Below are 27,759 nucleotides of genomic sequence, written 5' to 3' on the forward strand. Positions count from 1 at the left end.
TGCTTTGGAGGGTAGATTTTAATAAGATTTTAATAATATTGGTAAGGAGCCAAATTACAGAATACCCTAGAATGTGGAATACAAAACCTCAGAGACAAAATAAAAAATCGTGAAAATATAAGAGCACTTTAAAAAGGTAATAATCTTTAGGATAAAGAAAGCCTTTTCTTAACAAAGGTACTGAGCATGTTTAATAAAAATTAAATGAGATTAAAGAGAAGGAGCAGAGCCACAGGCTCCCTGCCCTGCCCCTCAGTGATTAGGAAGGTGATGTTTGTGTAGATGAAGGCATGGAGCCAGGGCACAGATGAGCTCTGAACACCAAGGGGGCTGTAAGAAACCATCTCCACATATGTGAAATTTCTCACAATCCACTTATGGGATAGGAATTAATTTTCTCTCCAGTTGCAGAGGGGCCTTGTAAATGAATCATGTTGGCATTCGGAGGAGGGGCAACACATCCATGTTGGGGACCCCTCCCATCCACAGCCCCAGCTGCCACCATGGCAGGGCATGGGCTTCAAGGAGACCCAGGCTGTCTCTTCCAGGAGCAACTCATTATGCAGCTAAACGAAATGGAAGAGCTCCATGTGACCAACACACCAAAACTGAGCCAAAACAACAGGGGTCCCCGCCCCCAGAGGGATAATGTGCCACCACCCTGTGTGCGGCGAGAGCAGGGACGGCGGAACTACTCCTGGTTCGGTTCCACTCCTCGTCTGTCAGGACAGATGTGCCACCCAAATCGGGTTCCGGGAGGGTGGGTGGCTGGGGGTTTCCCTCAACCCTGCAGCAAATACGTCAATGCTACTGACATTTGTGGCCTAATTTTTTTCCAAGGGTAGTATATGCCATGCTTCACTTGGCCAGATGTTCAGATCAGTGTGCTGCTCGTCCCCGATAAGAGCACAATTATTTATTTGGCCTTCCAGCACAGAGGCAGCACATGTGGCACTGAAGAGGGGCTGCCGGATCGTAGCAGATGACAAACAGCTGACTCTCCTCTGAAGAGCCACCAGCATCCCAGCCAGCCAGGATCCGGGAGCGGGAGCCACCCTCCCTCTAGCCCTGTGTACCAGGCCACCGCAGGCTCCCCTATTTTAAACCCTAAATCAATAGTTCAAACAGATGTAGATGCCATGTCACAGGAGAGACAGTAAGAAAGATTTGAGGCTTTATATTCTGTAGATGTCTACTTTTGCTGGACCGGCTGGTAAACAGTTATGTGAAACTTCAAGATGAAAGGCATTAACAGCTTCTTAGAAGAGGATAATCCTAATCTTCTGGAGATTTAATGAGATGTAATTCACTGAAGCTTTTGACTCGGTCTACTGTTAATTGAATCAAAGTCAATGACAATCTTGCTGCACTTTGGTGTGAATTTACTAAAAAAAAAAAAAAAAAAAAAATACATATATATATACATATATATATAGTTATTATCTAGTGAGTAGTTAAAGCAGTTTGTTTACTTTGGCTTAACTCATATTTTCTGTGCAGAGAAAAAAATGTCCTGGGATTCACTTGGTATTTTGTCTCTACAGGAGCCAATTATAGTGCACCATACCGAGAGAAAACGGACCAGAAAAGACTAAGACAAAAAAAGATGTATGGGTGGTGTGGTTTGTATATTCTTCAGCTATCTGAGTTCATGAATTACTGGAAAGTCAAAGGATTTCTAAGAAGTTAGCTGCACAACGTGATATCCGATTACTAGTTTTCCCATCAGATTCATCTTATTTTCTAGGAAATTTCTGCAGCCAACTTGGAGTTGCTCTAATGCAGAAAATAGCAAATTTTCTTTTGCTGTTTATACATGGCAAAAAATGACTACCTTTAGTGAGAAGTAATTTTTCAAATTACATTCTAAAAATACAAACATAAGCCAACTTTTTTTTTTCTCATTAACTTTTCACTCATTCCTCATTACAACTATTAAAAAGAAAATATTTGAGAACAAAACGTATTCTTTTAAGAATCACTGAGCAAGAGAGTAGATGAATCATTTGAATTTAAAGTCTCAGAAGGCCCACCACAGTTGTATTCGTGAGATATGCTGAGCCATACCACTAATGGCCAGCCCAAGGGGCCAGGCATGTCACCTACGACAACCATCCCACTGCTGCTGAACGCCAATACCACAAAGTGCTGGAAAGCTTTACAGTCCCAAAGGAATTTTCTACCATGAACTAAAGGTGGTTGAACTTACTTGCAAGTAAAACATACCTCATAACCAAAGATAATAATAAAAATTCGTAAGACTTCAAATCTCAATGCAAAACGTTGCTGTAAAAAGAATTCCCAGGTGGTGCACACCTGTAATCCCAGCACTTAGGGAGGCCGAGGCAGGCAAATCACAAGGTCAAGAGATAAAGATCATCCTTGCCAACATGGTGAAACCCTGTCTCTATTAACAATACAAAAAATTAGCCGGGCGTGGTGGTGTGCACCTGTAGTCCCAGCTACTCAGGAGGCTGAGGCAGGAGAATCGCTTGAACCTGGGGGGCGGAGGTTGCAGTGAGCCGGGATTGCACCACTGCACTCCAGTCTGGCAACATTGCAAGGCCCCGTTTCAAAAAGAAAAAAAAAAAAGAATCCCCAGTGTTTCAACCAGGCAGGCTACTTTCATCCAAAATTTTCAAGGGCAGAGTTGTTACATTTGCAAAATTTACCAAGGTTTGGTGTTCCTATTATAAAACTTGTGAATTTTTAAACTTCTCACTATTTGAATAATTAGTCTAACCCCTGGAAAGTTACTGAAATTAAAGTACAATCATTAACCAAATTGTCAGGCCGGCACGGTGGCTCATGCCTATAATCCCAGCACTTTGGGACACCGAGGCAGGCAGAACACAAGGTCAGGAAATCAAGATCACCCTGGCTAACATGGTGAAACTTCATCTCTACTAAAAACACAAAAAATTAGCAAGGTGTGGTAGCACGCGCCTACAGTCCCAGCTACTCAGGAGGCTGAGGCAGAACTGCTTGAACCTGCAAGGTGGAGGTTGCAGTGAGCTGAGATCTCACCAATGCACTCAAGCCTGGGAGAGAGTCAGGCTCTATTTTAAAAAAAAAAAAAAAAAAAAAAAAGTTGTCTTCAGATTTTCCTGCCACTGCTCTGAAATATCTACCCCTATGATATTTCAGTCTTTAAATTCTTATAATCTTGCATTTCTCCAGACACCTCCAAGTGTGGAAGTCAGGGATCACAAGGAAGAGACAAGGTCAAACACGTCTCTTCATCAGCCTTCACCCCACCCGTTCCCCCCGAGCACTCCCTGCTTACCGGAACGCCACCCCAGCCATATCGAACATGAGCCTCGCAGCAGTGGCCTCGTCACTATCGTGGTATTTATCAGACATGAAAATAACTTCTTTTATACCTGTAAGGTAACAATAGGAGCCCCCTTAGTATATGCACACACAGATGCTGCAAGAGACAGCTGGAGCGCTTTTAGCGTCTATGATTAATGACCTTTTCCAAGTGTGCCTGCAGACTGTGTCCAGTCACTGAAATACATATCTGCCACTTCCTAATACAGCAGAGGGTGGATTATATCTAATCTTCCCTCCAGTCTTTATGGATTTTTTTTTAAAACAAATGCAAAGGGAAAACATGTCAAGTAGTCAAGTCTTGATCTGACTGACAAATTTTTCTTACCACAGGTAATCAAATCATCTTTATTCACAAGGCAGCTTCTCTTAACTAATGGGAGGACCGATGGAAGGAGTGGGGACTGCTGGGAAATTCAGCGGTGTGCTTCCCAGCATGGCTTTGCAGGCCACTTCAAACCAGCTCTACGGAGCGCAGGTCTGTTTTCTTGTCCTGATCTCAGCAGGCAGCACTAACTCCGCGAGTCAGGAATCCCAACGGCCCTGCATTGAAGGCTGCTCCTCCACCGGCCTCTGAAGGGAGAGGAGGCTGCCATGTGGGGCCCACACTGCTCAGTCTACAGGCCTGCCACCGCCTCCACACCTCCAGCACGGAGGGGAGAGCTTCCCAGGAATGGCGACAGCAACAGCGAGGGGGCCCGAGCGACTCCTCAGCACCAGCAGACCGCTTCTGTTCTGAGATCCACAGGGCTGGTGACAAACAGCCCCTTTAAACCACACATCTGGCTAAACATGATAAGTCTTTAAATCTCCAGCCGAGAGTTTTATGGAGACAAAGTGTAGCTGAATCTTAGATGTGACAGTTTGAAAAAGGTGAAATATTCAGAATACAATGATGTAGATTTATGGTAACTGTAACATAAGAAAACCTGAAGGCAGAGTACCATTTGGGTCTTATGACATTTATATGCCAAGATATGTTTAGATCCTCAAATATCTACCATGTATTAGATACAAATTAAAATTTCATATACAGACTCCCAGCTGACCTTGTTTCTGACAGAAGTTCATTTCTCTCCCTCCCCTCTAATCTATGCACAATATGTCAGAGAATAGGAAATTGACAGTAATTATATGCAATGCCTGTGTTGTTTTTTGGCAGCTTGCAGTTTAAGAAGTTGCAAACTAAATTAAAAACACTCTAAGAATCACAGAGGATGCAATTAGTCTTAGAATACCTGGCACCATTCAGAAACAAAACACAGGAAATACCTTGCAAAGTTGATAGTGCAATTAATTTAGATCTAAACAATAGCAATTTAAGATCAAACACATCAGCAAGAGCTACTGACGAGCAGGCAGCAATGCAAATGTGACAAATGAGAAGACCCCGTTCCTACCTGCCTGGATGATGAGCTTTGCACATTCATTACAAGGGAACAAGGCGACATACATGCTACAGCCTTTCACATCGGTCGAATTTTTGTTCATGATGGCGTTCAGCTCGGCATGGCACACTGTGGGTTTGAAAGGGAAAGAAAGGAAAAGTTTGGTTGCAGCTCGTAAAGAATTTGCTAAGTGTTAACACATTCCATTCCCCCCTCTGAAATAACATATAACAGACTCAATTTAAAAAACTGATTAGAAATAGCAAGTACCAAGAATACCAAATGAGGCCCACGTGGCCTGGCTGGTTGTTTATGAGCAGTGAGGCCTGAAGGCACCAGAGTGGCCAGGACGGCTGAGGTCAGGTGCCTGCACCCATCCTCAGCGCAGCTCCACAAGACGCAGGGCATGAAAGTGCCCACCTAAGCTGGCTATTGGTGTGCTGACATGCATACACAGGGAGGTTCACTGTGGCCGTTAAGAGGGCAAGGCAATTTTAGAGCAAGAGAATCACGAAGTGAAGATGCTGAGCGTGTCCATCGTGAGGTATTTGCTTCACCGCATCATGCTCAGCCCACATATGCACAAGAAAACACACCAGCAGCCAGACAGGGTCTTGTTCTGTCACCCAGGCTGGAGTGAAATGGCACAATCTCGGCTCACTGCAACCTCCACCTCCCAGGTTCAAGCAATTCTTCTGCCTCAGCCTCCTGAGTAGCTGGGATTACAGGCGCATGTCACCATGCCTGGCTAGTTTTTGTATTTTTAATAAAGACAAGGTTTCACCATATTGGTCAGGCTGGTCTCAAACTCCTGACCTCATGGTCCGCCCATCTCAGCCTCCCAAAGTGCTGGGAGCACAGGCATGACCCACCGCACCCAGCCCGTTTGTCTTTTATAAGAAATGCATTCATCCACTGAAATGGCAACGACTAGTTGAGTTCTTGATATACTGGTCCATTCCACCTACCATCCCAGGTCATATCTGGACCTGCCTGAGTTCAGGGTCAAGGTGAGCCCCTTCCTCCTTCTCTTGAACCTGGCGAAGCTGACACGCCCCAGGTCCAGTTTGGCTAGATGCTCCCACTCCCTAATCCACAGGAACGTCCTCCTTGAGTGGGAGTGAGTGGTGCTCACAGCACAGACCTGGGTCTGACTCTCTCATCCTGTCCAGGAGGTTTCTGGATGGCTGTTTTGTACCATCACTGAATTTTCCTAGGTGTGTTATCTAAAACCATATTATAAGCTCCTGATGGCAGTGACTTGCAAACTTCTCTGATATCAGAGCACCCTTAGGAGCTTCCAAAATATGGAGATCTGTGTCCCATGCCTGCGCAGTGTGATGGCCTTGGCCATGGCTTGGGCTTGGGAATTTGTAAGCGAGTTCCCGGGGGATTCCAATGGGCAGACAAGTTGAGGAGGCACTGCCTGCTGGCTGCCCTGGTATCCCCAGTACATGCTAGGCAGCAAGTGCTAACATAAATATTTGTCAAACGAGTTAATGACTGACCTGGCCATGGCCCACATCACACAAGCCACTTAGTATAAAAATATGGGGATCTTCCAGATCTCCCCGACCCTCTCCAGCCCGCCTACCTTCTACACACACTTTCTTCCAGGAATTCTGAGGCCTTAAATGAAAAGTGGCCCCAACTTACGGCTCTCATACATGTCAGTCCCGACTCACTTTATGGATGATCATTTACTGAACACCTACTCTGTGTCGGAGAGACGAGGGCCTGGCCACCCTTCTCAGCCGGCTTCCCATGTTCGGGGGCAGCTACAACTACCTGTGCGCCTGGGTCCTCCAGCAGCTCTGCAATGTTGCAGGCATAAGGCTGACCAAAAGCTCGCTCAGGAAAAGTTAGGAAGTATTCGTTTTTATCCACAAATTCCATGTTTTAGGAGGTCTCAGTCCCGTGTCAAAATGAGCGGTCTCTCCTGGCATTGCAGGAAAATCTAAAGAGACAAACAAGCTGAATTTCATTGACCCCAGCCCATCAGAGAATAATCCTCACTGGCCAGAGTGACCAGAGTCATGCCCTGAGACTCACAGGTCTCACAAACCCTGAAGGCATGGGAGGACAAGGAAAGAAGACAGGAGAGTGCAAGGGCCCATGCTTGGGAAGCACAAGGTGTGGCCATGTGAGTGCTGGCCTTGGAGGGGCTCCCGTGGCCCCTCCTCCCCGGTGACCAGGATGCTCCAGAGCTTGGATTCATGCTGCTTGGTGTTAAAAACAATCACATGTAATTGTTTCCTTTATTTCCCCCTTGAGGGCGGAGCCCAGCCTAGGTTCTTTGTAACTCCCCCACAGTCTAATGTGATGCCATGAACGTAATGGGTGTTAAATATTTATCTAATGAATAAAGGAGGAAATGCAGATTCCAATTATTGATGGTGACGCTGGAAGTACTGAAAGTCCTCTTAAATTCAAATATCAAAAACATGCTCTCCCATCTAATAAATACTTTGTGATGGCGCTGGTATTAATATTCAGGACTACAGAGTTTACATCTGTTATGAAACACTATGATAGCGTCCTCTAAGACCTGTCATGCTGACTGCAACTAGCTTCCTCTACCTCATCCCAGGCAGTTTGGGGCAAAATTTAACAGTATAGGTCTGGATTCATTAGTGAAAATTACCATATGAAACAGATTCTCTTGGGCAGCATCTGACATCCCTGTGTATAGAAGGCAATTTATAAAAATAATGCACAGGATTCTAAACAGACATGCTTTCTTTTGACCAAAAAAAAATCACAAGACAAAGAATGTAAAGCTTCTTGTTAAAAAATATACATATGTATGTATGTATACACACACACACACACACACACACACACACACATATATATAAAGCTACTGGGCAATATGAACAATGGTGTGTCTGGCACACATGAGACTCTAAAAGGAACAATCCAAAATCCCACATACACAAAACCCGACACTGACAAACAGGAAACTTGAGTGTTCGGTGAAGGGTCTAAGGATCGACCGACCCTGATCTCTCTTGCTGGTACCTCCACCCATCCCCAGACCTCCCCTAGCCCTGGCTGATGACCACTGGCTTCTCCAGCCCCCACCTGCAGGGCTGAGAGGAGAAACTCCAACCCAAAGGAGCACTGAGGCACAACCCAGCCCCTCCCACCTCCTAACTCCCTGTTGTGGTCCTGAAATCCAGCGTCACCCTTGTGGCTGCCACTCGCCTCTCAGCTCCAGGATCTCCACAGTCCTGTAACTCTATAACCATCGCTGTCCCCTGGGCCGCCCTGCACCTCCTTTTGGGCCTGTTCCACATGGGAAGACAGGACTCAGCCAGGCCTCAGCCCCCAGACTGTCCTCAGAGAGGAGACTGGGAAGACTAACTGGATGACCCTCTCCAATTTGTTTAAAGCAGGTAGGTCAGAGTAGAGTTTGGGGACTCATTTACTTGTGTCCACCGGCCATCCACACTGATCAAATGACAGGCACCTGCCAAATTTGCTTCAGGCCACAAAGAGCACTCAATGACTGTCTGGCCCGTGACAAGCTTGCACCCGCCCTGGCAGGCCAGACCACCACAGGCCAGGCATCCTCCCCGCTGTACTCTCCCCCTCTGCCAGCGAGTATGGACAAAGAGCTTTGCAACAAGGAGCGGCACGAGGGCTCGAGGTCCAATTTGCCGCTTGGAAGCTGGATGACCTTCCACGGGGTGCCTGAGCCCTCTTGTAATTTGCAGGAGTGACGGTGGATCTGCGAAAGTGCATTTCCAGCTAACTAAATAAAAGCAATTTAAAACATACCAAGTTCATCCGATGTTTTTGCATTTTTCCTGAGGTTTCCAGTTTCATTCCTCAATCCTCCAAACAGCTGACTTTCTCCAAAACAAGCTTTCACTACCAAAACGTGGCCGCCTCTCCGGCGAAACGCAAGGCTGTGCTCCCAGCCCCTCCCTCCCTCCATCTCTGAAGGCACGCGCTTCTCTCGTTTTTCTTATGTGTAGGCATGCATACTTAGTCCTCAGTCTGGAGAGGTCTCAGCCTTTTAGGACTCTTTTTTCTTCCTTTCAAGATGAAAACATCTTATCTACAGCTGCTACTACAATTTATTTTTAAAATGATTGTCTTCTGACTTTGTAAAGCATACATAATTTCTAGTTTTCTCTAAAACAGTGTCTTTCAAACTGCAGGTCATGAAATCAGTTCAGTGAGTTACACCAGCTCTTTCTTCTTTTTTAATGAAACAGGTAAGAAGGGAAGGATAGAGATCAGAATGGATCCCACATACAAGGTTAAATACTATTCCTAAAAATTATGTTTCAGGTGGCAACTGTGTTTGCTGGGTTTCACCATGTTGGCCAGGCTGGCCTCAAACTCCTGACCTCAGGCAATCCACTCGCCTCAGCCTCCCAAAGTTCTGGGATTACAGGCCTGAGCTACCACGCTTGGCCAGTCATTAACTTTAAGAATCCATCTGTTCACAGATTCTCAGACATTAGATCCATCTATAAAACCTGAAATCCGATGTCGAGCCATAATTGCCCATCTTACCCCAGGCTTTTTCTTTTGGGTAGTCTGGGGCTTCCGTGTACCTTTCCTCTATGGGTTGAATAGCTGTTATCCAAAATGGAACAGTATTGTTTCAGATTTCAAACTTAAAAAAAAAAATTGCATTATACTTACCAGGTTAGCATCTCAAATCCAAACATTTGAAATCCATAGTGCTCCATGAGCATTTCCTTTGAGTGTCGTGCTGGTGTTCAAAAGGCTTCAGATTTGGGGCCAGGTGCAGTAACTCATGCCTGTAACCCTAACACTTTGGGAGGCCAAGTGGGGGAGATCATTTGAGCTGAAGAGTTCAAGACCAGCTTAGGCAACATAGTAATAGCTCATCTCTACTAAAAATCAAAAAACTTAGCCAGGTATGGTGGTGTGTGCCTGTAGTCCTAGCTACTTGGGAGGCTGAAGGGGGAGGATCACTTGAGCCCAGGAGGTCAAGGCTGCAATGAGCTGCGTTTGTGCCACTGTACTCCAGCCTAGGCAACAGAGCAAGACCCTGTCTCAAAAAAAAAGTTTCAGATTTCGGATTTTTTGATTTGGCACGCTCAATCTGTATAATAAACATTCCACAGATATTTCATAGCAGTAAACGAAGGAATAAATTTACCTTTCTCTAGCGTCAACATTTTTGTTGTGTTGCCTGGATGAACTGCAGCAAGAGCTACAAATACACCTGAGTGCAAAAACTAACCAAGAAGTCGTTGTAAGTTTTTATATTTGTAGTAGGAATAAGGACCAAGTATTTCAAAGATAAAGTGTCTAGAAGTATTCACAAGTTAGTCTAAATCATAAAAAAGATAAAATGTTCAACCTAGAATTACACATCTATAGCTAAGCAATAAGCAAAATAAATCTGCAAACACTACATATTATTTGATAAGCAAGCACAAAGAATGACACAAAACCCTCCAGTTATTCCCTACCTTGTTTAAAAGGAAAAGAATCAAATGCTGAAAATATCAGATTAATGCTTATAGGGTCCTTGTCTGCCGGAAGAGAATCTCTGTTTCAGATAATTATAAGACAATTCCTATGCTTTGGTTTTTTTCTTTTTTCTTTTCTATTACTAACTGTCAGAATTCAGAACCGCATTAACCTTGGGCCACTGAGACGAGACTGTATAATTAGAAAACTGTATTTTTCAAATTCTCTCTTACTAGGGCTTGATTAATCCTTACTGTCTCATGTAGGCGGTTCTCTAGAAGTTTGACAAATTAACAGGATATATTCCATCCTTGGTTAGATTTAAGAGTTCAACGTTTTATAGATTTGGCTTTCACCTCATTTGATATAAGACTAATACAATATCTATTTTAGACTGTAGTATTATGACGGTTACTCGGATAGGTTTGTTTAAAAAGCCTAAATAATGCTAAACAAATTCTAATTGCTACACAAACAATTTAGCAGTGATAGTGTTATTCTACCCTCAACTGAGACGTGACAGGAACTACTGGGGCCTGAGAACATTTGGAGTCAGGAAAATGAAGATTCCGGCCTAGTTAAAGAAACTCTGCAGGTTGCTTAAAAACCCTCATTTCTAGTGACACAGTATTTTCCTTAAAGAAAACGACGTCCTTAGACCTGAGGGCTGTTCTGCTAAGGCTGACCCGAACAGGTGGCAGCCTGGTGTGGCGACTCCTGCCAGGGTCGGGGTCAGAAGGCCAGGCATGGAGCACCTGCTGCCACGGGGAACAGACCTGCAACGCCTTCTGCCGCCACCCCAGGCTGAGGTGTTCAGAGCACCGACAGTTCTGTTCACTGACAAGACAAGGGTCAGGACTCGAGCCAAGACGCGTCTGCTCGTGGCCTTCTGGAATGAAAAGGTGGGAAGCATCACCCTCTATCATTTCTACTGGGTTCCCACCCTGCAATTAACAAGTGACATGAAATGGCATATCCAAGTTCAAGGTTGACCCGTGCATTTAAAAAAGTAACTCAACAGTAATTTACAGGATCTTCTACTTCCATTCTGATGACAAAGCTTTTTGTCATTACTTCCTGAAGTTAGGGCCTAAGTGTTCTTACTTCTGGGGTCCTACAGTTATCAGAGTTGCTAAACCTGTCACATTGTCTCTGGGAGCACAGGCAACCCCACCCCGCCCCCCCGCTGTCCACAGATGCCTGATAGAAACTTCCGCTGAGGGATGGGGTACATGCTGGCTCCTCTAACTGATCCATATATGGAACTGCTTCACAGCTTCTGGAACTAAAATGGAATTTCAACTACTTGTTTCTTAATTATTGAAAGATATCCTGACAGGACCTCATATGTCACTGCCAGCCTCCCGAGTACCTATCCTTCACGTCAATAATTTAACAACAGAATAGCCATGACAATTAAGCCCCCCACCCCACCCCCACCGAGTACATTTTCCCAAAAGCTTATAAAGTGTCCCCAATTATGGCTTCCCCAAAATCCAAAGCAAAGATTTCTATAGTTTGGTCCCAAATAATGTCTCCCCTCTATCTTACCTCTCCTGCATGAGGTTCCTACTAGTAAAGTAGCAACCTGGTTAATTATCAGGGTTTTCAAATGATTGGAAATAAAGATGGAACCGGGGAAGGGAATGCCATGTAGAAATCAACAGATATCACTTCTCTAAGGCAGTCCCACCAGATAGGCCCCTCTGCTCGCTGCCCTCTCCCCCGTCAGGCCCTATCTTCCCCCTGCCAGCCTGCAAGACTGCTCCGAAGCCTACACCCCTCTAAGCCTGCTCAGACAGAGCCCTGTCCCCCACCCAGCCCTTAGTAACAGGGCTGGAGCAAGAAGAGAAAACAGTTTAAAACTGTTGCAGTTTCCTATTCATGCTCTGGTAAGTTCTGGCTGCAGACTGCCCACACAGGGTGCAGAGCTCCACGGGGCTGGGTGTGGGCTGCCAGATGGAGGCAGGTCTGGTCCCTGCAGAGCTCACACCAACTGGGCTGCAGATGCCCAAGCATAGAGACCAGCAGCGGCCTGAGTGCACACTGAAGCAGTGCAGTAGGGCTGATGAAGGAGCGCTGAGAAAAAGCAGGAAATAGGGTTCCAGGCACTGCTCACAGGTACAAGGGGAACTGAATCTTCAGGTAACACTGTTTCTGCAGAAAAATGTACTTGGATTACAAATGTCTTTTCAGAACCATTGGATTTAATTCTAGGATTTGCCTACACAAAGGTAATACCCTGTTCAGGTTCCAGCCTCTCAGTCATGAATAGGAAAAATAATACCCGCCCCTTCCCATCTCATAGGGTCACACGAACAGCAAGTGAGGGACATGGTAGGAGAATGCTGTGTGAACTGCAAAGAACTCTGCAAATGAGGCCCTTGTCACTAGCACTCAGAACCGGACCTGTTTTCTGAGAAAGATGCTGGGTGGCAGGAACCGGATCTTCCTGAGTGGAGGCAGCAGGTGACGGCGCTTCTGGCTCCCTGACCACACCACCCCTAACAGCCTACCTGTCCTTGGAATCCAGACACCCCTGCCCCCAGCCCAGCCCCTCACACAGTGTGACCTTTCTACTCAGAAAGTAAAGTAACTGAACCCCCCACCACGGAGGGACATAATTCCACCACAGAGGCATGACAGTGTAAGTCTGTGTGGGAAATAAAGACAGGAAAAGGGTAATGAGGAAAACCCCCCGCAGGCCTGGAAAATGTCTGGGGTCTGCTCTGTTTCCCCCCGTGCCCAGGGAGGAGGTCTCTGCTAGAAGAAAATGACATCAAAAAGGAATTCTACCAAGGTCTGGGGAGAAAATAATGAGCCACTCACATAAAAGGCAGCCCCATCTTCCGAGTCTGAGGGAAGCCTCCCCCCAGGGCGCCCATCTGCCTGCCCATGGCCCAGGTCCCTGAAGGCTGAGGCATGAACTTCCATCTCCACTCCTGGGGTAATTCACTCCCAGGTCTTGGAGACCCCTGGTTCTGCCTATCTCCTCTGCTTCCTCCCTACCATGTCCTCACACACTGCCCCCAGCCTACAAGCCAGGAATCTTCTTCGGCCTCAGCCTCCAGACCTGAGAAACAGAAAAATCCCTCTCCAAGAACTGTTACAAAGACTAACCTGTTAAGAGCACAGCACAGACGAGCTACTTGCCACATGTGAGTGCTCCCCACCCCCTCCCACATGTGCCCACCTGAGACCAGGCTGTCCTGGCCTGCCCAATGCAGCCTGTCTGCAAGAATACCCATTTCTTGCTCCCTCTCTCCCGCTCTGCTGCCCATCCCTGCCCCCTTCCTCGCTGCCTCTCCCTAAAGCTGCAGGTGACAACTCCCTGCGCCCAGGGGAGCCACTTAGCCCCAATGGTAGTGCTCGGGGCTAAAGAGATTTCTGACTGTAGCAGGGCCATTACTGGTAATAAAGCCCCCGGAACTCTAATTACACTGCCTCCCTATGTGCTAAGGGCACACAATCAGGTCAGGAGGAGGAGGATGTGGAAATAGCTGTACTGCATCCACGGCAGGCCGTGCCAACTCCCTTCTCACTGTTCATGTGAAATGCACGCGTGATGCCTAATATGCACCGCAACAGCACCAGGAGAAACAGAGCATTAATCAGCGCTGATAGCACTGTGATGCAAATATGCTGTAAGGAGCTTAAAAGCCTCCTCTGTGGGTCAGTAGCACTTAAAGGTGAACCGGGCCTCAGCACTGGGCACTGGAGGAGGAGTAGGGGCACATGTGTTCTAATTAATTCCGGCTCTACCGGGCCCGCCTCAGGCAGCGTGCTGATCCTGTTTCGGCAGGTAGAAAATGGGGAGCAACCACCCAACTCACGGTTCTCAGGTAAGATGTGAGCTCCTGACACTGCCCTACATTCCTAGGACATTCCTCTCCCAACCCACACAATCATCTCTCTCCCTGCTCTCCCAGCTCTCCCACAATCCAAATTCCCAGCTCTCTCGGCCGATGGCCATGCTTCCTCCTTCACGGGAATGCCACAACGGATCACCACCCTGCCTTTCCCTTCAGGACCCCGTGTCTGCTGTCCTCCCACCGCCCCGCTCAGTCCTTCCTCCTATTACCAACCACGGTGTCTTGACAGGCCGATCCCCACAGCCTCAAACACTTTGCCTCTGCTCCAGAAATCTCTACCTCACTCTCTCTGTCTTGGACTAGAACCATCAGCAAATAAATATCTGCTGCAGAAAAGCAAAAACCAAAGCCAAAACCAGATTCTTCCATCCTACAAACTACGCAGTCCTTTCCCTTGGCCTCATCTGCATTCCAGCTGCCAGCCCACTACTCTGCTCCCTTCTCGCCACACATCCCACAGCCAGATGTGAGTAACACTATCCCCATTGCCTCACCCTGCTCTCCTGCAAGTGGCTCCAGTGCGGCCTCCAACCCTACTGCTCCGCTGAAACCATACTTGGGGGTATCACCCATGACCTCCATATTGCTGAACCCCGGAAATGTTTTCATCTTAGGACTCTCAGCAGCCAGCAGCCTCTGACACAGCTAAGACGCCCTCCTTCTTTTTTCTTTTTTTTTTTTTTTTTTGAGGCAGAGTCTCGCTCTGTCGCACAGGCTGGAGTGCAGTGGCATGATTCCGGCTCACTGCAACCTCTGCCTCGCAGGTTCAAGCGATTCTCCTGCCTAGCCTCCTGAGTAGCTGGGACTACAGGCATGTGCCACCACACCCAGCTAATTTTTATATTTTTAGTAGAGATGGGGTTCACCGTGTTGGCCAGGATGGTCTTGATCTCTTGACCTTGTGATCCACCCACCTTGTCCTCCCAAAGTGAGGCCCTCCTTAAAACACTGCTCTGTGTGCTCCTTCTCATGGGCCCTTCTTCCCCCAACTACTTTAAGCGCTGGAGCCCTCAGAGCTCAGCCACGGCTACTGCTCCTGCCTCTGCACATACTCCCTCGATCAGCCACCCAGGTTGCTGGCACTGATATACTTGTACTGACACGGCCAGCCTGGACTAATCCCCAACTCATACACCCGACCCTTTGCAGGGAGCTCTCATGGGCATCTCAGCCTTCAGGCGTCCAAATCTTCCTTGATCGTCCCAAAATCTTGCTTCTCTTCCTCAGTATGCCTTTACAGCTGCTGTACCCAGAACTGTTTGGGGGAAGTCAATCTGCCTCTCCCACCCTTTATCATGCTGTCTTCCTGATGTTGCCCCTAAAATATACCCTGTCTCCAGCCAAGCCTCTCCAGCCCCAGCACCCACCCCCTCCAAAGCCCTTGCACCATCCACTGCCTCACCTCCCGGCTGGCGAGTCCCTATTTCCACTCTTGCCCCAGGACAACACAGTTCATACACACAGCCTGTCCTAGTTTGTTTGGGTTGCTCTAACAAGTATCATAGACTTGTAGCTTCTAAACATCAGAAACGTATTTCTCACAGCTCTGGAGGCTGGGAAGTCCAAGATCAAGGGGCTGGCAGATTCAGTGGCTGACTCCTTCTCAGTAAAAAAGAAAAAATGTGACTTCCTCAGAAAGGAATCTTAAATAATATTATATCATTAATGTCTACCTCCTCCACAATTAGTCTGCAAACTCTCCAAAAACAGAGACCCTCCCATGGCATTCTGTTGACTATGCAGAGTACCTGGCATGTAAAACACATAATAAATGCCCTAGAAGTATCTGCTGAACAAATGAATGACTATATGTGACGGTGTTCTCAAAAAAGCCAATGCGTATAAAATACAGTTACAATTTTTAAAAGGAAAGCAAGATGACTCCAGGGAACATCCCCATCACCAGCAGACAACTGAAGCTGGTAAGAGAATGTTAGTACTTATTTAAATCCTAAACAACTACAAGTAGAAGAAAAAGCGACAGAAGAATTCTGCTTCCCTTTATTCACCTAAACTCAAACTTAATGGCATTTTGAACAAAGTCTTTTAATTGCAGAATTAAAAAATCCATGCTCAGTTATCATATTCAATATTTTAAATTTACTCTGGCATCTATCATTTGAAAGAAGCACAGAGATAAAACTTACACCTCCACTAATTGGTTGGCAGCAACCCTTCAGACAGCGTCAGCAGAGGAGTGTCCATTCTGCTGCATTCCAACTCTCTTGTTTTCACCAATATCCTGCATTTATCACAGGAATTTCCTAATGCCACGCAAGTATCTCTGTTTCAATAAATATTGTCATGCTGGCTGGTTCTCAAAAGAATTTCTAAAGTCCTTTTTTTCTAATGGTCTAAGAGGTTACTCTTATCTCCAAAGAGTGTTCAGTGTGTACCATGTATTCATATGTTCTCTCTCACTTAGACATAGGCTCTTTTTCTTAATTTTTTTGAGATGGGGTCTCTCACTCTGTCACTCAGTCTGGAGTTCAGTGGTGGAATCTTGGCTCACTGCTGCCTTGGCCTCATGGGCTCGAGCGATCCTCCTACCTCAGCCTCCCTGGAGTAGCTGGAACTACAGCTGCACACCACAACACCTGGCTAATTTTTGTATTTTCTGTAGAGACAAGATTTAGCCACGTTGACCAGGTTGGTCTTAAACTCTTGAGCTCAAACGATCCACCTGCCTTGGCTTCCCAATGTGCTGGGATTACAGGCGTGCACACCATACTCAGCTAGGATTTTTTTTTCTTTTCTTTTTTTGAGACAGAGTCTTGCTCTGTTGCCCAGGCTGGAGTGCAGTGGTGCAATCTCGGCTCACTGCAACTTCCACCTCCCAGTTCAAGCGATTCTCCTGCCTCAGACTCCCAAGTAGCTGGGACTACAGATGCGTGCCACCATGCCTGGCTTTTTTTTTTTTTTTTTTTTTTGTATCTTTAGTAGAGATGGGTTTCATTGTATTAGCCAGGATGGTCTCGATCTCCTGACCATGTGATCTGCCCGCCTCGGCCTCCCAAAGTGCTGGGGTTACAGGCGTTAGCCACTGAGCCCAGCCAGATTTTTTTCTTTATTGCTGTTATCCAACCTTTTCTCATCCAATGTCTTCTAACCTCCATGTCAGTGGAGTAACCTACAGTCTGACCCTCCCCTCCCTTTCATGCATCCTGTCTCCATCTAGTTTTTATTCATCTTAGAACTGCACCAGACTTTAATTGGTAGAGGGGAGAGAGGAAAAGGAGCTTGTTTCTATTAATTCATCCATATGTACACATGCACATTCTCCCTGTGTCACTGTCTCCAGAAGCTTTTTACAGCTCTGCTTTGGCCAAGAATACTTTCAGAACCCCGTAAGCTGAGAAACAGATACTAATCTACTGCAATCAAAGCTATAATACTTGTATTTTTCCTTGGAATAAGAGAACTGGAGGAGTCTTCAGTGATAATTTACTTCATAGAGATGCTGAGAAATAAATGTCAGGTGCTGCCTCTAACAACACAGTCACTGGGCATAAACATACCAAACCCGGAACCTGTGGCTCCTTATGGCAGCCTCGGGATTATTCTGTGTGAATATGGTAATTGTTGTTTTAAGCACTGTGGGGCTTTACTTAGCTAATGTGTGTACTACAGACATGTATATCCCTATTCAGATAAAATTAAAAAAAAGTCTTCGCAAAGTATAAGTAAAAAGCAATACAAACACTTGCAAAAATCTCTGAGAACTAGGTTTTATTGTGTCTTTCTGGGTGCAAACAATATATTCATATTCTACTTTTATATAGTTAGTATTAACAAAGCTTCTGAAGGGAGATTCTGGATGAAAAAAGCTCAAAATACAATAAAGCTTTAGTCATTCAGGCCAGTTTCAGAGAAGATCAGTCAAAATCAGCACAACTGACATAGAACAGATCACCAGAATCAAGACTATGAGAGTAATCATTGTCGGGTAACCACACTGGACAGCGACCCCGTGTTTCTAAGCAAAGACTTAAGCAAACTTAAAAAACTAAAGAAGTGGCTGGGTGTGGTGGCTCAAGCCTCTACTATTAGCACTTTGGAAGGCTGAGGTGGGTGGATCACCTGCGGTCAGGAGTTCGACACCAGCCTGGCCAACATGTTGAAACCCTGTTTCTACTAAAAATATAAAAATTAGCCGGGCATAGTGGCATGTGCCTGTAATCCCTGCTACTCCGGAGGCTAAGGCAGAAGAATCGCCTGAAACCTGGAGGTGGAGGCTGCAGTGAGCCGAGATCATGCCACTGCACTCCAGCCTGGGCGACAGAGCAAGACTCTGTCTCAAAAAGGAAGAAATAAGGAAGTTACACTTTTCATTAGAAATATCCATTTACATTCAGATCATTATTGTGCTCAAATACTTAACATAGTTGTTTTCTAAAATAGGTTGCATGTGCCCTGACATTTTATCAAGGCTACTAATTTTTCAACAAACCTTTCATCTTGAGAAATTACAGTACAAAAATAAGCTTCAGCCCACTTCCGAAAACCTTGGAACCACTATCTTAAATTAAGTTTTATTTCAAACTTCTATGAGGTACACTGACTCAAAAATCACTTTTTATAGAAAAGAGACATATGTGTGTATTTTCATGGGTAGGTCCAATCCCCATAGATGAGCATTTCAGCTTTTCCTACATGCGTTCATCAGAACGAGGAGTTATTTTGTTACTATATGTCTTTTGTAGATATTCATAATGAAATAATACTCTTTAGCACTTTAAAAATAATTAACTCTGTAACTATAAAAATACATAAACATCAAATAAATTATATCAAAATATCATTATTCTTTTCCGAAAACTGTTTATAAACAATTATATCTTAAAGTAAAACATGCTTATATGGAGCTGGTTGATTTTAGAGGGTAGGAGAAGACTTACATATACACTGGTGTTTTCCTCTGTTCATCTAAAACCCCACACAATCACACCTGAGTTTGCCCCTTGAGTCATAAAAAATCATCTACTTAATGTCTTTCCTATGCAATTGTTTGAAGGTTTTCCATTGATTATATAAGTTGTTTTGTACAAAAGTCCCTAATTAGACCTGCTGTCAGCCAACACTGCTAGATGGCCAGGCAGGGGAAGAGCAGCAGGAAGCTGTAAGTGAAATTAAATACTGCAGGAAAAGCAACAACAGCAAGTTATCAAATTCATGGGTTGACTAACAAAATCAGAGGACATTCAATCTCAGGACTGAAAGAACAAATTTGATCTTAATTACTAAGAAGCTTTTACAAGTTGTGAGGAAGTCACAGCTTAAGAAGTATCAGCCTCCTAACTTCTTGATAAATTAGTTTCTCAAGACTAACCTTTCGGATGCCAAAGAAATATATCACATGCCTGGCAGTCAGGAAAATGTCAGTGTTCAAGGGGGTAAAGTAAATGGCTAAGTAATCACAAAAATGATATCTATGCATGCTTAACAATATGCTAAATCTGAGAAATAAAGATGAAATTTAAATAGAGAATTTAAAGAAGCACTGAGAAGCACTGCCCCACACTGGCAAGAGTGTTTAAGGTGCTCTGCTGAACTCTTTCGGCTTAATGAATTCCAGGTTTTTCAGCATTTTCTTTCCCAGCATTATATCCTTTTTAGGGTATCCCTGTAGACATAAGAACTGACTCTGGTAAGGGCCCCTCATCTCTATTTCTGCCCAGTGCACTCAGAGTGAGGCCACTCCCCACCCTTGGGGACATGGAGACTCTACGGTCCCTTCCCTGGTACAGTGAGATGCAGCAGGCTGTGCAATCCTGGCTCCCCGGTCCATGAGGTGAGGGAGGAGGCCAAGCACAGAGGCACTTGCCAAAACCCAGAGCCCTTCGCCAGCAGAAATCAGCAAGGCTGCACGTGCTGAGCAGCTGGATACAAGTGGCGGGCATTGCTAAAACTTCCCTTAAGTTTAACAACGGGAGCAAGTTAATTCTCCAACTCTCTAATATGTAAACTATATCATCAAAATTGGTTATGAAAACCCAAGGAAACTGTGATATCTGAATCACCAAGAGCATTTTACCTCCATTTGATAAAATTGGTGTTTTGATTAAATGTGCTTCACTGTAATGAATTCCACAAAGAAAAAGGAATGAAAAATGTCAACTGAACACTTCATCATGGGTTTAGCAACCCACCTCCTCATAAAAATAAGAATCTTCCCAAGTTTTTTAATCTGGTAAATTAGATAAATCTGCTGCTTCCTGGTTTTTTAATTGTCAATCATCTGAAAAGATTCTTAGTATAATAACATTGCCTTCTTCCTGCCACTTAATGTTACTGACATCATATTGTCTTTTAGATTTTTCAGGAAAAGGAAGGAATAAAAAGCTTCTTTAGCAGAGGGAATTTTCATTTTCCACATTAATACTACATTATAATAAAATAGTTTTATGAAGTTTTGATCCCAAGGCTGAAAGAACAAAAATACCCCTTAAAAATACCTCTCTAGAGACGCATCCCAGGAAAAGCTCTGTCTTCCTATTATGTTACAAGTAGTGTGTGTTTCCCTTCTCCCTACAAGGTGTCAATCAGGACTAATGACTTCCGACTTACAGAATTAATAAAGCAGTATTAAGTTGTATGTTATTTGGTGAGCTCAAATTTACACAACTCTCAAGTTCCCTGTCGCAGTCCCTTGGGGTTACTATAACAAAGTCTCATGACAGGGTGGCTGAGAAACAGTGGACTTTTATTTCTCACAGTTTGGAGGCTGGAAGTCAGGACACCAGCATGGTCAGTTCTGGCAAGGTCCCCTTTCAGGGTTGCAGACAGCCATCTTCTTCTCCTATCCTCACACATGGAAAGAGTAACAGAGCTCTCTGGGGTCCCTTGTAGAAGGGCACTAATCCCATTCAGGAGAGCTCCACCCTCATGGCCTAATTATGTCCCCCCAAGCCCCACTTCCAAATATCAGCACATTGGAATTCAGGTTTCAGCATGTGAATGTGGGAACAGACACATTCAGTCCACTGCACTCCCCTGTGAAGAAATGTTACAGTGAGCCTTTCTGTATAATGCCAGGCACAGGCTTTCTGCATAATGCCAGGCTTTCTGCATAATGCCAGGCACATGCCACCCCTCCGGAGCTCCTGATCTCTGAGGAGTTATTTTATCAGAGCCTCAGTCTGATAAACTGCAAAAAAAATGAGAAGATGATTGGCATTTCAGTGCAGCTGAATTCCTTCCTGTGTCCCACAGGAGAGACACACGGAGGCAGCAGGAAGAGCACTGACCTTGGAATTAGGAGATGTCACCTGATGTGTGACATTATAGAAGTTACTTACAAGAATGGAGGAGGATTAGATCCTGTGGGCACAGAACCCTGAGACACGACTGAGGTATTGCAAGGGGGCCACGCATATACACAACTGGATAAATACCAGACCCAGTACATACATAAACTTTCCCCAAATATACATAAATGTTATGCGATTAAGAAAGTTCAGATTAACATAAACGGTTATTGATATGAATTGGTTTTTGTCATTGTGGAGTTTCTTACTCAAAAGATACTGAGAATTTAGCATTATGCAGGGGTCCTAGAAGGTTTTTGGCATTTAAAAGAGGGTCCCGTACATTCCAAAGAGTTAAAAATCATTGGTCTATAACTCAAGATCATCTCTAAAGCTCCTTTACAGGGATTAACACATAACCTATGAATCCACCCTTCCTGCTACAGCAGCTTAGTATCCATTAATATAGATGAGGAAAGAATGGGTTAAGCTACCCAACTCCAGGCAGTAACCCCTTATTTTATACTTTCATTTTGAAAATCTTGGCTGGGTGCATTGGCTCATGCCTGTATTCCCAGCACTTTGGGAGGCTAAGGCAGGTGGATCACCTGAGGTGGGGAGTTTGAGACTAGCCTGACCAGCATGGAGCCACCCCATCTCTACTAAAAATACAAAATTAGCAGGGCATGATGGTGCATGCCTGTAATCCCAGCTACTAAGGAGTTTGAGGCAGAAGAATCGCTTGAACCCAGGAGGTGGAGGTTGCAGTAAGCCGAGACTGCACCACTGCACTCCAGCCTGGGCAACAAGAGTAAAACTCTGTCTCAAAAAAAAAAAAGCTAATTTTGAAAAACTCAAAACAAAAGCAGAAAAAAAAAGATTTTGCATTTGAGTCAATTATCAGCAAACATTTCTGTTACGTCCCAGGCAATCCAAACATTTACCTCTGTGTCCTGAAAAGCCTTGGCAAGGCAACAACAAGTGTACATTTTATATAAAGTCATCGTCATTTAGACTTAAAGCCCATCTTTACCATATTATGGTGGTAGTAATACTAAATGCCTTTTAAAAACCATTCAATACCTTCTACAACTTTTATGGTACATCAAATTACAAGCCTGCTCTCGTGAAAGAAAATTGTCGGCATTCTAACATAGCTACGTATAAAATGAATAATTGATAAGTAAGAGCAAAGAGCTTTGAAAACCTAGAGGTATCATATGGATGATAAAAAATAATGCAGACAACCAGTGCCCAGAAACTCAGCAGCTATTCAATAAAAACAATCAGTGAAGTTGGACAAATACCTATGTAGGTTTTTAAACGAATTCCTTCTAGAAAGGGGCTCTGAAAGGTACTGTCCTCAATTTGGACAAAAGGCAGTGTCTCATAACAAACAAAATCACCTCCTCGGGAAGTCAGGGAGTGCTGTGAAGGCTGGGGTGTGGGGGAGGTGCTGGAATCTACTGTGTGGCCCTTGGCTTCTAGGTCACTGCTTACAGATCTGCCTGGGGCTCACAGTGACTGAAGAAGGCACAGGTCCCATTGGAAGGGCCGTTCGGTGCCCACCCAAGACCCCTGTGCAATGTCCAACCACAGGTATCTTTTGCACCAACTTGAGTATGACGGACTGACATCCCAGGATGCCTCCATATCGAAGTTCAGCACAAGAGCCAGTATTTCACTTTCTAGACTGGGTGAAATATTGACTGTGGCTGTCACACATTTCAGTGCAGATCTTTAATATATCGACCCTCCCCTTTCACCGTTTTTACATGGGACATTGAACCGCACCGTGAAAAATTATCTTTGCATGGACTTAGAAACAACTAATCACTTCCCTTCTTTCTTACCACCAAAAGCTTATAGAATCAAAATCAGGATGACAAAAAGTTTCTCTAAGTCAGCACATTTTTCTAATTAGTCACCCACCACCACCAGCTCTGAAGCTGAGGCTGAGAAGACAGTCTTACCCTCCCCCAACTCTGATCCTCTCTTCCCACTCCTCTGAGGGAGAGGTGAAGTTGAATGGAGGATCTGACAGTTCAGTCCCCTTCATCCGCAAAGTACTTTTCCCACCTTGGAAACCCTGAGCCTTTGCAGTCCTCAATTCCTCCTCTCCCTCCAGGTACCTTTCCTTTTTCTTTCAAACATGGAGGAGTTGCCCCTAAGCAATTTAGAAAGAAATGTATGGGGCTTATTTAACATGATTGAGGTCCAGGAACATTAGTAAAAGTATATAAATTAGACTAAATGTAGACTTGGAATTCTTCCTGAGAAAAACCCAGAGGAAAACCTACCAGGAGAGAGTCAACAGAGAAGAAAGGTGTTTATCACGCCTTAGCCTTGGTTTCCTGAAGGCACAATCTTTCCCATTTGGATGGCCTTACTCTACTTTCACTTCCAACAGCGCCAGTCTGTTCATTTTCAGACATAAAATACAGGACCTAGCCTTATAAAAAATCACCAACCTGCAGACGCAGCATGATTTGCCTCTTTTCGGGCATTAGTTGCATATTCTCCAAATAATACAAGGAAAAAGTAAAGCTATGGCTGGACCCTCAAAGGCAATCTCTGAAGCAATTTTCCCTGGGGCTCAGGCAGGCAACAAATTCTAAGAAGCACCCTTCCCTAATCGCAAGGTAAAAATCCAGAGACAGTCAAGCCAAAGGTTTATAGTTCCACACTTCTGGCTTTTTTTTTTTTTTTTTTTTTTTTGAGATACAGTCTCACTCTGCTGCCCAGGCAGGAGTACAGTGGTGCAATCTCAGCTCACTGCAACCCCTGCCTCCCGAGGCCAGGTGATTCTCCTGCTCAGCCTCCCGAGCAGCTGGGATTACAGGCACCCACCACCATGCCTGGCTAATTTTTATATTTTTAGTAGAGATGGGGTTTTACCATATTGACTAGGCTGATCTTGAACTCCCAACCTCAGGTGAACTGCCCGCCTCTACCTCCCAAAGTACTGGGATTACAGGTGTGAGCCATCGTGCCCAACCTTACTTCTTGCTTTTGGTCTGACCACAGCCCACCGTGAAATTGCAGCATCCCCTGGAACTGGAGGAAGTAACTGAATCCTCCATCTCCTGATGTCTAGCTCACAGTTTGATTCCCGCTTCCCAGAGATGAGCTTGAGCCAGATGTTCTCATCAGGCACACCAGCCGAATGGAGCTTGCTTCTCATCAGACCAAAGCCCGAGCCAGCCCCTGGGGAGCTGACCCTGCTTCCAAGTAGTAAAAAAAGAACCTGCAGAGCCATGATGCACATCCCTCAGCCATCTGTCCAAGGGGCTGTGACCCTCTACAGAGAAGCTGGCCAACAATGCTCTGCTGTTATGGAGGCCAGCAGGCTGCTGGTGAGGCCTGCCAGGCTCACTCAGCACAGGCAACAGAGCCCTGGATCTCAGGGATGGGCAGTGTGGCCACTCCATGCTTCCCTCCGTGGCTCTCTTTGGAACTTAAGAGACAAAGTCAGGAAATTGGGGTAGTTGGATAGGATATTTTTCTTTCCAGCTGTTGATGACAAAAGGGAGATGATGCCTTCTGACCAACTTTCTTAATTACCAACTTTCTTAATTAAGCACTCACCAGGCTATGTCACTAAGCAGAATGGGACATAAAACGTGCCCTACCGTACGGGTATTTGGTGTCCAGCTTATTCTCTGCTGTCCTTCTCCAAGGCAACAGGTCATCACTGCACCCATTTGGCATCCCATTGTACCCGATCCCGACAATCTTGTTTTCTGAATTCACGATGCAGGCGCCAACCTAGAAGGAAACATGCCCGAAGGCTTGGTGCCTGCAACTGGCTGGACTGTCACTGAAGAAGCAGGGAATGAAACCAGGGGGACTGCAGGACTCAAAACAGATGCAGAGCTGCTGCAGGTGCTGAGAGCTATTGGTCTCCTTGCCTGTTTTTTGTGGCAGCTCCCGCAAGCCAAGGAAAGTGCACCCCCAGTCCCAGAAGGGGCACAAGAGGCAGTTAACAATGGCATGGGACAATTTTCTGTCTCACAGGAAGAAGTAAGCTTGTAGAAATGGAGCACAAAAGGCAGACTGACACTGCACTTTTTTCTTTTTTGTTTGTTTTTTGAGATGGAGTATTACTCTGTCTCCCAGGCTGGAGTGCAGTGGCACAATCTCGGCTCACTGCAACCTCTGCCTCCTGGGTTCAAGCGATTCTCCTGCCTCAGCCTCCCAAACAACTGAGACTACAGGCACATGCCACCACGCCTGGCAAATTTTTTATATTTTTAGTAGAGACAGTGTTTCGCTGTGTTAGCCAGGAAGGTTTCGATCTCCTGACCTCATGATCTGCCCACCTCAGCCTCCCAAAGCACTGGGATTACAGGCGTGAGCCACCGCACCTGGCCGACACTACACTTCTAAGTTGACAGACGTCCACTGAGTCTCTCCTCTCTGCTCACGTGCAGGAAACTCTTTGCCTGTGGGTATCTAAGCTTTCTTTTATGAAATTCATTTACCTGGGAATTTGGATCTTTGCTTCTCTGTGCTGATAAGAAGGCCACAGCCATAAAGTACTCAGGCCATTCCAAATAGTCAACCCGTTTCTTGCAGGAAACTTCACTCATATTGGATCTACAAAGAAAACGTGACAAAACAGAAGTTGAGAAAAGCATTTTACTGTCTGTTTTCCAGTTCAACCCAACCACACTGAACCTTTAAATCTCTAAACACAGGCAACTTCAGCCACATTTACCAATCAGAAATCACAACACATGGACCCTAAACAGTCACTGGTCTTAAGTAAAAAATTAAGAAATTTCCTATTTCAGAAATCTGAATTTGGCACCTATAGCTTCATGTTCCCAAATATTTCATCTATTTCCTGCTTTCTCATAGGATTTTTTTTTTTTAAGTTACTACACATGCTGGCCTACAAATTGTTCTGTCCTTTACCTCTCTCCCTTAAAAAAACAGAGTCAGCACGAGGGAGGGTGGAAAAAAGAAATATTTATTGATCATCTATAGATTCCAGACATTGTTAAAGCTTATTACACAACATGTCACTCAAGCCTCACTCCTGGCTAAGGTAGACAATGCCATCCCATCTCACAGAGACTCAGAGAACCACAAAGGATTATTATCCATGCCAGACGGATTTAAAGAAAACATCTGAAGCCTTCCCAACTCTGATATTAACCAGATAATTTTCCCTTCCCTTTCCCTCGTTACCCCAGATGGGATAGAAATTGTAACGCTGAGTAATGAATTACATGAGAAGAAACTATGAAAAATGTCAAGTGCTACTCTTAAAGCCAGGTTTTTGGAATGTAGGCTTCACCAGGGCTAAGCACAGGCAGTGTCTACAACAGGGAGAGCCCACGAAGGGTCCTAGAACTTCAGGGGAGTGGTCCCTTTCAAAAGGAATGAAACAAGGGCAAGGAAGGAAGACAACACAAAAACGGGGTGGGTACCACTGAGAAATCTTGAGAAAGACGAGGAATGTGGTCTAAAGGAAGGCAAGCATTTCCCAAAGCTTCTGCTTCAGGCTCCACACTTGAGGCTTATGCTACCGTGCAGGGCGGCAGTGCCTAAGGCCAGGATGCGGTGGAGAGTCGGTGCTGGGAACCACGGTCACTCACTGAAAATGCTGCCTTAAATCTGAGAGGCCTGGCAACCCCCTTAACAAGAAAATACAAATGTTGGATCGGCCTGGTTTCCCACCTGGCTAAAGGGGACCATCCGTCATTGCTGCGGGGTGCTAGAGAAGGACCTACTAAATAGGAGACAGGGGGCAATCGAGGGGCAAGGGAAGGAGTCTGTCAGTCGTCTGGGCGCCTTCCCTGGCGTGGCCGAATGCCCACTGGAACCCTGTGAGGACTGAGGCCCAGCTGTAGAAAGAGAAAGAACCGAAACTCGGATACAACGATTCAGGGAGACACACCTGGTCACCGTCCCAGGCAGACCCCAAGCCGCTGGCCACCCCCTGAGCCCTGATCCAGGGCCTACACTCGCATTCCCACCCACACACGGGCGCAGGAAGGGGTGCGGTGTTCAGGCGCCCGGCACCACCTCCCGGGGCACTCCCGAGGGGGCCGGCCTCGCACAGGCCGCAGCGCCCGCCGAGAAATCGACCCCGGCGTGACTGCGGGGACCCCGAGCGCTCCCACTCCCCAGGACTCTCCGATCTGAAGGTTGGGCGCGGCCGAGACGCCGCAGGGTCCGCCGCCCCCGCCCCAGGCCCCCGTGGGCCCGCCGGCGTCCCGCGCCCCGCACTCGGGATGGCGCCACGCGGCGGTGGCGAGGGGCGCGCGGGCCGCGTACCCGCACTGCCGGCCCCGGCCCACCACACGGTGCGGGCTCCGCTCGAAGGCCGGTGCTCGTCCCCGTCGCCGCCGCGTGAAGGGAAGGAAGTCGGGGGAGGGGGCGGGGCCGGAAGAGGGCCGCGGCCCGGACGCCGGGTGCTCCCAGGACTGCAGGCGCGCGGGGCCC

At 45.9% G+C, this 27,759-nt stretch overlaps 1 protein-coding gene across 5 annotated transcripts; it reads right to left on the reverse strand.

Annotated features, from left to right (window-relative positions):
- DCTD (dCMP deaminase) lies at positions 1 to 27,759 on the reverse strand. 5 transcript variants are annotated; one of them, XM_032298714.1, is made up of 7 exons: positions 27,592 to 27,687; positions 26,992 to 27,158; positions 25,788 to 25,902; positions 24,936 to 25,071; positions 4,734 to 4,850; positions 3,287 to 3,383; positions 1 to 1,385 (listed from the first exon to the last, which is right to left on the reverse strand). In XM_032298714.1, the coding sequence occupies exons 3-7, from the start codon at positions 25,893 to 25,895 to the stop codon at positions 1,307 to 1,309; spliced, it is 537 nt and encodes a 178-aa protein (XP_032154605.1). In that variant the 5' UTR covers positions 25,896 to 25,902; positions 26,992 to 27,158; positions 27,592 to 27,687; the 3' UTR covers positions 1 to 1,306. The 5 variants fall into 5 exon arrangements, with proteins under 5 accessions (XP_032154605.1, XP_032154603.1, XP_032154606.1 ...); XM_032298712.1 differs by lacking the exon at positions 26,992 to 27,158 and having other exon boundaries at positions 27,592 to 27,759; XM_032298715.1 differs by lacking the exon at positions 26,992 to 27,158 and having other exon boundaries at positions 27,620 to 27,682.

This window comes from Sapajus apella, unplaced genomic scaffold (assembly GCF_009761245.1).
Source record: "Sapajus apella isolate SASKATOON/1434 unplaced genomic scaffold, GSC_monkey_1.0 scaffold39, whole genome shotgun sequence".
Classification (NCBI taxonomy): domain Eukaryota; kingdom Metazoa; phylum Chordata; class Mammalia; order Primates; family Cebidae; genus Sapajus; species Sapajus apella.

Excerpts from the sequence above, each read along its gene's own strand:
- DCTD (XM_032298712.1), bottom strand. The coding sequence starts at position 25,895 with ATGAGTGAAGTTTCCTGCAAGAAACGGGTTGACTATTTGGAATGGCCT. Across the intron at positions 25,072-25,787 it reads GCAAAGATCCAAATTCCCAG|GTTGGCGCCTGCATCGTGAA; the intron begins GTAAATGAATTT and ends GTTTCCTTCTAG. Across the intron at positions 1,386-3,286 it reads ATGGCTGGGGTGGCGTTCCG|TAAATTCACACCAAAGTGCA; the intron begins GTAAGCAGGGAG and ends TTTTTTTTTTAG.